The 12,244-nt window shown below is 40.7% G+C and overlaps 1 protein-coding gene across 1 annotated transcript in view; it reads right to left on the bottom strand.

The window, feature by feature from the left end:
• Positions 1–7,198, bottom strand: part of LOC117555952 (protein diaphanous homolog 1-like) — a 107,385-nt gene extending 100,187 nt beyond the window's left edge. Inside the window, 1 exon segment of the mRNA XM_034231037.1 lies at positions 6,362–7,198. Within this exon segment, the coding sequence (XP_034086928.1) occupies positions 6,362–6,460 (99 nt within the window). The 5' untranslated portion in view covers positions 6,461–7,198.
• Between the last annotated feature and the right edge of the window lie 5,046 nt (positions 7,199–12,244).

Raw genomic sequence — 12,244 nt, 5'->3', positions numbered from 1 at the left:
GTGGTGTGTGTGTGTGTGTGTGTGTGTGTGCGTGTGTGTGTGTGAGAGTGATGGGGACTAGAACAGACATAAATAAAACGAAAGAAGGCAAAAGACACCCACTGTGCAACAAAGCACATTTTAACTACTCCACTTGCCTCAGACGACATGAGTCAGACTGATTAAAGACGTGTGACCTGGCTTCATTCAAGGACGTGTTTGACATTAGGCTTCTGCTGAGGTGGTTCCCCCAGGAAGTAGGTGCACTGCTGCACAAAGTCACATGCAGCAGGCACCAGATTTCCTGCTTGAATGAAGGCGCACTTATCCTTGCAATTAGTCATGATCAACATGTTAACCTTAACCCGTGCCAAATGGTGACGATGTATGCACCTTTGCAAAATACAAAGATGGATAAATGTTAGTCTGACAACGAGCAACAAGTGCCACATAAATACAAATGTAAAAAATGTTGCTCTTGTTGTGACTGAAATTATTTTATCGTGGTATTCCTTTAAAGCTGCAACACAACTTCAGTTACAGGACGGGCCAAATGATCATGAGATGACTATATGTCACAATATGCATCAGGAAAGAACTCAAACTTGAAATATCTTCTATGATCTGATTTCAATTCAGAGAGCTACTATCCAATTGCTAAATAATTTGTTATGAACCCATGTGTTTTATTTCCAACTATGTTCTTATTGTGAGTCCACATGCACACTCAGATGAAATCAGTCCATTTGATTTGATAACAGAAGTAATCCAACTGGTAAATTGACGCTGCAAGTAGGCCTGTCGCGATAAGCAATTCATTGACTTATCGTACGATAAATAAAAATGAACTTGATAACTTTTCTGACCTCGATAAATTGCCGTTTACATGTGTGTTTGTTTACATAAGGATGTGACCAGCATTTTAGCCAGGCGCGCTGTGTCTGCCGGCCACTCTACCGGCCCGGCGCGCTGTGAGGGGCGGGGCTCACACACAGCCAGGTCAATGCACTCTGCGTGCAGCAGCCAAATTAATAATATAGAGCAGGAGACAACGTGTGACTTACTCGAGGGGAATTTGAAGTTAGATGGAATTGGTTGCAAAACCTAACTCCATCTCCGGTGTGGGAATATTTGGGATTCAAGCCAAATCAACGAAGCGAACCTACGGACTTGAATGAGCCGGGCGGTGTGTCGCATTTGTTTTAAAAAGGTAGCAACAAAAGCTAGCAATACGACCAACCTTAAACTGCACCTGAAACACAACCACCCCATTCCGTTTCCCAGCTGGGAGCAAACACAGCAGCTGGAGATGGAGAGCCCCCACCTTCCCGACAGTTTGCAATGAAAGATGCATTTGCCCGACAATGCAAACATGTTGGTGTTCCTTGCATATATAATTATAAATGTGTATATATATATATATTTTAGGGCTGTCAAGTTAACGCGTTAATAACGCAAAAAAAATAACCGCGACTAATTATTTTAACGTGCGATTAACGCATGTGTATTTGTCGTCGACCCGCCCCGTAGTTTCAGAGCCCAAAGGCTTGACGTTGTTGTTGTTGTTGTTGTTGTTGTTGTTGTTAGTTGGATGGTGGGAGATTCTAGCGAGAGATATGGATACAAAAAAATGTGTTTTAAACAGCACACAGCTGATGCTGACAGCCCCGCTCCTGCCGCTCGCTTGCGGCAGACCACGCTTGAAAGTTTGGCGTCTACGAGCAGCAAGCTTTCAAACAGCGATAGCTAAATGGGTGGCGGTGGCTACAGCTTGCAGGACAATTAACATTGTGGAGGACGAGGGACCGTGTGAGATCATTCGGATCGCATCCAACGTATCGACTGCACATCACAGCACATTATTTTGACCCTAGGGGGGAACTTCAGTCTCATGCTTTGACTGTTATGAAGACAGAGGAGCGGCATTTCGCCGACAACTGTAAACAGGCTTGTCTGTTTGAGCAACTGGCTCAGTGCAAAGAAGTAGACAGGGTTGGGAGAGAGAGAGAGAGAGAGAGAGAGAGAGAGAGAGAGAGAGAGAGAGAGAGAGAGAGAGAGAGAGAGAGAGAGAGAGAGAGAGAGAGAGAGGTTCCAGGTTGTTGTATTGAAAATATTCAGGAGAATATTTGTCATTGTTCCAATGATAATAAACAAACATTTGCATAAAGCCTATTTGTCCACTCATATGTTGATGAGAGTATTAAAAACTTGAAAAATATTCCTCTAAAAAGGTACATTTAGAACAGATATAACATGTGCGATTAAGAGAGAGAGAGAGAGAGAGAGAGAGAGAGAGAGGTTTTGTGTGATTTAATTCATTTTTTATAATTTAATTTATTTGTTTATTTCAATTATTATATATAATTAATATATTTGAATATTATTTCACATTTCATTTGCAATGTTGAATGTTCAATAAAAAAAGTTCTGTTTGAAAGGATGTACTTGAATTATTATTATCATTATGTCAGTGGTCTAAAATGTATCGTTTATCGCAATCATTTCCGGGAAAATGTATCGTCCAACAAAATGAATTATTGTGACAGGCCTAGCTGCAAGCATGAGCAAGTAAGTATATACTTAAACTCTTGAATGTTCAACTAAAAAGAGAAACATATGTGCTGCTTAGAATCAGATACATTTTGCAATTTCTGCAGTCCATCCTCTGACACAGCTGTTCGAGCCTGAACAGAACACTATGCAACACAGGCTCAAAAGCTAACCCACGGTATTATAGAAAGAAATGGATTCAAATACAATTATTATGAAACGCCAATAAGTGGTAAACAGCCAATGAAGGTCTGAGAGAAAAGCCCCAGAAGAACTTCTACATGACAGACTTCAGCAAACCTTCCTCCTAATAAAAGATTACCTGCCAAACTCAAAGAGATTCCCCAGAGCTCAAATCTGTGATCTACCAGTCACCTTGTATCCCAAACAACTGTCCAAGGCAGTGAACCGTGGCTAATCCACCCTGCCCCTGCCTGCCGGGTTGATCCAGCCTGTTTGTGTCAACAGTCTTTAGGGATGATGATGATGCTTTCTCTCTGAAGAACACAGATAGCGCTTCACAGAACGCAGCTAAAGGACCAGCTTATGGCTTCAAACGTACTACATGAATCATGCTCAGTTACAGAGGTACCTGTCAGCACAGTGGATCCTGGTAAGCATTCCTGTGAAGGTCACGTATGTCAAACAACCTGTGTGTGAACTGAGACACACACACATAGATGTGTGTGCTCACATCACATCACATGTGCTCACGATTACACACATTCTTAAACAGCAAGCGAACATTAAATCAATACAGAATGTTTTTGTAAAGATGAGTACACTACAGGGGTGATGTTGGGGTTGGGAAAAATGTGACGCAATGCATAGAGACTTGGCTTCTTATTGATGATATTTTGGGGGTTTGAATATTATGTTTTTTTATAATAATACCAGGGCTCGACATTAAGGACTGCCCGATGGCCCGGGGCCATCTATTTAGCTCGGGCAATGAAGCCTCACCTGCTGGTTGCCCGTTCGGGCAATCTATTATGCCAGTATCATGCAGCTCTCGGATCCAGTAATGAGTGACCCGACAGTAAAACTAAACATATCTATAACTAGTTTAGGTAGTTTGAGAGGTCATTAAAATAGCTACGTGTGATATTCTAACCTGAAGTGTGTGTTTTGTCCGCTCACCGCTGCATGTGATTATGCAGAGCTGCGTGTCCACTCGTCAGCAGCAGCTGATCTCTCTCTCTCCCGTCAGATTAGACTTCACTCGCGTTTATGTCCATATCGATCAGATCTAGCTAGTTCTAGCTAATGATATGACTACCTGCTTATTAAAAGACACCTAAACAATAAGTGTCGCTATGCAACTGGGTCAGGCCACAAAGTATAGCGCAGCATTATACATTTGTTTACATGCCCACCGGAACCCAGAGGCATTACCAACAGATCAACGCACAATCAACCCATACAGGACATCTCTTTCTCCACATTAAGTGTTAGACATTAGAATTGACTATTCTTGTCTGTCACATAAGTGGCGCAACTGAAGCGGTATTGCGCTAAAGGGAAATGATTTTGACCGAAGAGATTTAGATTTGCCGGCTAACCATGGATGTATAATAACGGCTAACGGGAACTCTGACGTCGCCATGTTGTGTGCTTGGCGGATGCGCTCGGCTCCTCTCGACTGCTGCTCGGGTCTGCTCGGTCAGCTTCCGGATGAGGAGGCATTCGTTCGATCAACTTACAGTAGATAACATTACAAACATTTTTAACAGGGGCCATAATAGTGTAAATAATGTTTGTTTTGGCATTAATAACTGAATGTAATGTTTTCTACTTTTTTACATCTGGGAAGGCATTTGCCTTCATCAGATGGAAAGTGTCTTCTTGACCAACAACTTGTATAAGTATTTCTTATAGCTATGCAGGTCATGCAAGCGAGCAAACACAAACAAGAACAAACAAGTGAAATGAAGAATAAAATTGAAATTGTACAATATAATATTGTGGTGGTTCATCTTATAATTCAGTCTAGAGAATGCACCAGACAGCATCTAAGACCTGCACAAACCTAAATGTTCTAGGGGGAGGCGCCCCAAACCCTTCGTGCGTCATTTCGTCCGTGCGCATTTTTCAGGGCAATCTCTATTGGGCTCAGGGCCATCTGTAAATTAGCTTAGATGGCCCACAGGGCCATCTCCCAAAATCCTTAATGTCATGCACTGAATACATACATTCTCCATGCTAAAAATGGCTATAAGCTTTGGGTTAATTGCGAAGTTTGTTAGTGACATTATTCCAACAAAAAAAACTTCAATCCTATTTTAGTCATCCAAAAACTGGGCCCGTTTCTCGAAAAAGACACAGTGACTAAAACTGGATAACCCACCCACACCGCTTCATTCAGTCCCTGGTGGCATAACGGAGAGACATTCACACAAGGATTTTGGGTTAAATAGAAAGCTGGCTGGCAACAATACACACATCCTTCAGTCTTATCTCATCAAGATATCACTGGTATGTCTGAGGAGAGGTGAAAGCGGAGTGTGATGAAGTCAAGATAGTTGAGAGCCGATGACACACTGTAGATCAATGACAGCACACATGTCTACACCCCATAACCTCTTTCTGAACTCTGAACTGTGAAAAAAAAAACCTCTTCTTAAGTCGGGCAGTGCTGCTGGACACATGCACTCACACCAGCAGGCAGAATGACCCAGACTCAGTGCTCTAAGGACATTGCACAATCGATGTCCATGACTCATGTTTACTTATAGCCCTACTTAACCTGTATGTGCAATTGAAGTACTGTAAAAATATGCGATTTAACACATACTTTATTTATTTTTAACCATATTTGTCACTGTTTTTTAACACTGAAGAAGCACAAGAACATGCATTTATTAACACTAGCACACAGGCAGTTTTCCCTACTTTATTGACTGTGTCTGTTCATTAAAACAATGCTTGTAACAAGAAACACACAAACTCCTACAACTATCTCCTAGCCATAAGCATATTGGCCTGTATTAGCATACTATCTACATTGAAGGTTCTCAACAACAAGCATGCAGGATTCTGTATGTAAAAATAAATGTTATTATGTAAGAAACTGTTTGAGTTGTGTGTGTGTGACCAGATGTGACTTTTGTGCATCATCTTTGGTTACCGTTCACAATATCAGTTTTCACTTGTTGCTAGACATTGCCAGGGGGTTAAGTTACGCAACAGTTTGGACTGGCTGAAGAAAGACATAAGTACAGGTGACTCTTACTGCTCTGCTCTCAGACACCACACTGAGTCACAGAAGCTGACAGACACCATGATGTCATCCCAATGATTAGGTCAGCCTGGGAACATTCAACGTCCCTCTGCCACACCTTACCATGAGGTCATTTGTTTGAAACAATTCCATTAAATAATTTCAATTTGTATAGTGTTTACAATACATGAAGTCCTGTTTCTTTACAAAACACAACAGTACAATGCTGGGTCTTCATTTAGTGTTTCCAATGTTTAAAAAAAGTACACTTGAGTTAGTTCTTGACGTGTTGCAATTTGACAGAATTGACTTACAGTTTATTGCACAGTTTCTGTTTTCATAGTTGGAGAGCAAGCTTCTACTTCCTCATATGTTGTCATTTACTTTGACCTGAATCATGATTCCTACAGGGTAACATGTTAAGCTCTATTGACAGCTGGTGCACAGCTCTTGGTTTGAAGGTAATTACAGGTATAGTGGCAGTTAGTTGCTTTGTAGCTTCACTTTGAAACATGAGAGGAAGAATATGTAACCCTCTATGGAGTCAGAGGCACAACTTTTGAACCCATGTACAGATCATTAAAAGTGCAACAAGTTGAACCTGATACTCACAAATTTCTTTTTCCCATCTCCATCCTCGTAGCTCTTCTTTGATTTCTTGTCCTTCTTGGGACCAGCCGCTGAAGCAGAGTTCCCCGTGTTTGGATCCATACTGATAATTTAATCCGTTTCCTTGAGTTGGGAGACAGAATAAACCCTTGTGGCGGTAATCTCCCAGAACTCAATCGTAAAAAAAATAGCAAACGTATCCTCAGAAGGTGTTTCAAAACTTTGTTAAAAAGCCAACTGTTTATTCCCTTGGGCCTAAGCTAGTGCCTGGCTAACTTAGCCACAATTAGCACAATGCTGCTAATGATTTGGTAGAGAGCCAACTACACCAAACGAGCCCCTCGCTAAACCGCCTGTCTGTATCACTGAAGGAGGGAAATTCAAAGCACAGCCCAAGCCCTCGGAAGGAAAAGTACGAACACTTCCTGTTGCGTTAATAAAATACAAAAAACGACTTATAGGATCCACGTGTGATACGAACCGATATGTTAAACAAAGTGAACTTTGAGTCTCGAAAGTATGCGGTAATAAGTGAGCTAACTCTTAGCTTCAGCTACGCTAGCTCTTCTGACAACAGTAGGTAAAGCCCCGTGGAAAGAAAAAAAACTCCGCTCTTCCCACTTCCACCAGTTGTTTCGGCGACTACAACACGGGTGACGAGATGATGTTACGGATGAATTGGCCCGACTTGTTTTCTAAATTAGTTTCCATGACTGCTACAAGTTTATTTAACTTTTAACCCCTAAATGACAGGGGGAAGCGAGCGACTACAGCTTTAGCGGCAGAGGAGTCTTCCTGTTCTTCTGACAGTGGGTCAGAGCTGCTGGGAGGAGCCTGTGCGCTGCAGCTACACCTGAGAGGATTTAGCTGACAGTTCTGCCTGCACATAGCTGTGGCTCCAGCCGGACTGACATCATTACAGCTCCATGAAAGAGTTACCGGGGCGGTTTCCCTGGTATAATGAAGATAAGTCTCAATACTTGCTGTCCTGCTACAACAGAGGATGCTAAAGCCCCCCACATACCGCAGGAAAGCAGAAGCTCTGCACATCTTACGTTGCAAACTGAAAACTCATCTATTAAGAACTGCATGGCGGCCCAAAAAAACTCTGGTTCATGACCTCATCACACAAAATGTGTAATTATCTGAATACATTATTATTATTTTGATTATTATTACTTGTATTATAATTATAGAGTCATCAAATCTATATTAAGGCCTAACATTTACCATTTTGTGTGTGTTAATTATTTTGGGTAGAGGTTCACATAGGCTACCGATTGGACCAAAAAAATATGGTGTGGACTGGTAGCTGGAGAGGTGCCAGTTCACCTCCTGGGCTCTGCCGAGGTGCTCTTGAGCAAGGCACCAATCCCCCAACTGCTCTGGGCGCCAGCTAACTGGCCGCCTCTTCACTCTGCCATGCACCTGCCCTATCCTGCATGTGGTTCTGTGTGTGCATGTATAAGACATTTCCCTGTTGGGGATTCATGAAGTATGTCTTATTTTACATCCTTTGTGAATGCATGTGGGTCTCTGTTGTTACCCACATGAATATGATCCGTTTAGTTTCCCTTCTGACTTCCCCTTGCTTTTACTCTCCGGCCTCCCTCAGTCCCTCTCCATCTTTTAATTAATGTGTTGAGTGTTTATGGCTTCTGGTGCAAGTCTCATGCTCTATCACAGGGCTACTGGACCAGAGACCCTCCCAACCCTCAGACAAGTACCCACTTACCAGGGGCGCCCTCTCCTTTCCCTCACTGATCCTGAACACAACCTCCCCAAAAGGATGCACATTATGCAGAAGGAAAGAAGGAAACAGCTGAGACGCAGCTTTTCTGCTGTTTGTTTACCTTCCTGAAGATCACACTTTTGATACCCAAGTGGTCTTTATCAAAAGTGTGCTCTGTTGCTATCACAAAGTGAAATAAAACGTTTTGTCATATCCTATACTGCAAAAATAATTTCCCGGATTGATTTTGTGGATTATGGTATGCTCAATGTTTCACTTTATTTAATAAATGTAACTTGCATATTAAATATAAGTGATGGCTCTTTAAGTGAGAGTTTCAGTGGATTACAGCTCCTGCTCATTTTGAGTCTTTGTCATCTTTACTGTGATAGAAAGTAAATGGCCCTCCTTTAATTCCTCCCTGTGATGAGGAGCAGCATTTGGTTTTCTGTAGAGATAATCAAGTGACTAATTGCAGAGTGTCTGATTTTTGCCAATGGGGGCGTTTGATGCGCTGGCAGTGAGAAATCCTATTTTGCCCAATAATTTTTTCACAGGGGTTAAAGAGGGAGGTGGTTTGAAGAAAATCAACATAGATAATGAGAGGAAAGTTATTTGGGTGTCACATTTTTGTTTGTGTGTGTGTCTGTGTGTATATTTGTGTAGATGATGTAACAATGTTCTTTGTCACGATTTATTTTCTTTTTTTACAAGTCTTTTTATTTCATTATAGTGTACAGTAATCGATGCCATTTCATTTATATTGTAATATCACAGTACCACAGTACACTCACTACACTCCCCCCTCCCTCCTTCCACCGCAAAAAAAAAATGCTTATCAATATAACTTAAACAACAGAGTCATGAAGATAAACATAAAATTGTCACGATTTCTATATCATGTTATTTCAAATATAAAATCAACGAAGAACAACAAAAAGCCCATACGCTTAATTCCAAAGTCAAAAGAGCAGTGTAATATACAACCCACCACAAGCGGGCAGTACAGGCCAGTACAGTTATCAAGCCACCAATTTATATCACCCTTCTCTACTGACTGACGGTTCTGGAGATAGTTTTAGTGCAGAACTAAATCAGTTCAAATGAGAACAAGTTTCCAATTTGACAATATACTTCCTTCCCTGTTGTTTTATTAAAAACAGTAGAATCAAAGCTTTTGAAATGAGAATGTATTGCCTGGTTTGGTCATCTATGTAAACAAATATTTCCATCTAGGCTATGTAATATTAGTTGTATATAAAATACGTTAAGAAATCCTTCCAATGTGTACTATAGGTCAGTACAAAAATAAACACACAGTTTGAAAGGGGAGTGGTTAGTCAAATATGCATAAATAAAAAGAAAGAATGCAGACTATAGTAAGATAAAGATAGGAGAGGAGTTTATCAAATATGTGTTATTGGTTGTGAGAATATTCTAATGGTTTTTTGATTATTGAAATATATACAGTTCTGTTTCATATGAGTGTTGAGAACTGTGTCCATAAATCTCTTAATGTTGGCCTCAAACTGCACCAGCTTGATGCATTCAACTTCAATGTAAAGAAACAAATCTTCCCGGGGTGCATGCCCCCGGACCCCACTAGAGCAGTGTTTCTCAAACTTTTTCATACCAAGGACCACTTAACCAATAAAAAAATACTCGCGGACCACCTAACTCCACAAATATCCAAAAACACATTGTTTTTTACAAATCGCCTGAAAATGGTACAAACAAGTGGCCACATGTGTGATGAAGGTGTTTATCTGGGCTATATCATGCAATTGAAAGTGAAACTTAAGCTCGCTCCATTGCGGAGATATTCCCGCGAGAGTGCGGAAAACTTTAATTAATTAATTTATTTCAAATGTGAAATTTTACCAATATACTCACGGACCACTAGGGGGCGCTCACGGACCACCAGTGGTCCGCGGACCACACTTTGAGAAGCACTGCACTAGAGGATGTGAGGTCATCACAAATAAAACAGGTTCACATGGATAGGATACTATATAAGTGTGCACACTCATTATATACACTACACATTTTTCTTGAATTTGTTAACACTATAGTCCCTAATATATTTGTAGAAAGGCAGGAAATAGAATTAAATTGAGAAAATGTTTCATTGCGGAGGACCCCCTGTTTTGTGTCCCCCCCACTTCTCAAACCAAAGTTACACCCTTGGCTGTATAAAGACCACTCTATTGTGATCTCCTTTACAGCCAGGGCTGCCCCTCCATATACGCAGAACATGTGCAGTGCCTCATGACAAAATGTTGCGTTTAGGGCCCCAATTTGGACAGCACTGTCTACAGCCCTTGCTATTATTTCTGTACTAACCTTTCCACATTAGACAAATCCTCTATCTGTACATTTCTATCACTTTTACTATTAAGTTTTGATGTCAAATTGACCAGAAAACCTCCATTCGGGCTTCTTACAGTATGTTGCACATTGTTATTACACAAACAAGTAATCATATCTCACGTATGTGGAAGGGGATTTGGTGCATATGGCTAAGCTATATCTTCCTTTGTCAAGTGTTGTATTGATCACTGACCACTTTGTTGGATACACCTTGTGTAATGCAATACAAAAGCTGTGCCATAAATTCTACTTTAAGAAGCATATACTTTTGTTTACTTGAAAATGTTAAAAACCTCTCTGACAGTGTCAAGCAAAACTGATTTGTTTATTTTTAAAACAGAGATGTTCCATTGGATCCATGTACAAGACGTACCCAATGAAGTGGAATATGTATAAAATATATGTTAATCATGAGTCACATTACCTTCCTTATTTAACTAATAAGACCAGGGGTGCTGCTTCATTTCGTTGTCTTTATTGTGTAGTTGTTGTTTCTTATCTTTTAAATGTGCAGTTTTAACATGCATGGCTCGTGAACTTTTTTATTTTATATTGTGATCATACGTTTCCAAAAAATAAACTGGGTTGGGGCGCCACCCAGTGGTGGCAGCTACCGCAGTGTCACCAGAGTTTAAACAGCTAAGTTAATGTACTAGGAAGCAACTGTGCTGATTTTTTATCCCTATGATGATTTAGGATGATTTATTAGCATTCGCAGATGTAATTTGCACTGAGTGGCGGTTATAGTTGTGGAAAAGAACATTAGAATAAAGAAGACAATTGCAGCAAATGATTGAATTGAGAAGGCACACATTGTCCTGAACATGCTGAGTGAAGCAACCCAATTCTTTGCGGAATGCCTTCCAAAAACAGCGTGGAGTTGGTCTATCATTATATACTCAAAACTGCAGGCAGTGTTGGCCTTCTCTCCTCTGCTTGCAATGCGTTCTTTTCAGTGTTTCTAAGATTAAGTAAATATTGTGAATACGCACCACAGACAACAATAATCAATGTGTGTTTCTCTTACAGACATCGGCTATACACACAAATGCGACCACACACACAGGCACCGGATTAGATAGATAGGCTCATCTATCTATGTGAGACATGTTTTCCAACAACAAGATTGGGGAGGATTTGCGCATCACCGTTGGCACTGAAACCGACAACAGTTTGGTTTATCGCCAAATATCGTCATAAACTTCAGCCTCAGTTATTAGTTCTCCGGGTTATTGGTGGTATAAATTGCTGGCTAGAGGTTAATTAAAGTGAAAGTGCACAGTAAGGTTAGCAGCCCTATGGCACTCGTGGAAAGGCCTTTAGGAATGAATTAAAGGACAATGTATTTCACATAATCATCAGCATCATCTTCAGCATCGCCATATAAGCAGGTGGAAAGACGGAGAGACTGCGACTTGAAAGTGCATTTGAATATAATGATGGGACAATATGGGCCTTTGTCCTTTAATCAGCATTTTACAATGGAAGGAGGGACATTTTGTGTTGATTTCTTAATTTTACAAGACAAGACAGTTAAGTTACAGTCATACAAAATATTATACAATCTGCTGTAGACCCTTTCTGTTACCATAAGTCATATTTCCATGGAAAAAATAGACACATTTTGTCGGGGCCTGTTTGAAATACTGTGAATATCTGCAGATTGCAGACACCAGGTCGAATTTGGCTGCCATATGAATAAATATAAGCTTGCGAGTGTACTGTAAAGGAATGTGTAATGTGTTTCCAAAGTGCAGTGGTGGCATCACGAGGGGGGTTGCAGA

The sequence above is a fragment of the Gymnodraco acuticeps genome, unplaced genomic scaffold, assembly GCF_902827175.1.
Source record: "Gymnodraco acuticeps unplaced genomic scaffold, fGymAcu1.1, whole genome shotgun sequence".
Taxonomy (NCBI): Eukaryota; Metazoa; Chordata; class Actinopteri; order Perciformes; family Bathydraconidae; genus Gymnodraco; species Gymnodraco acuticeps.
Note: the sequence above shows the minus strand (reverse complement) of the source record. Positions and strands in the feature narration are given on the sequence as shown.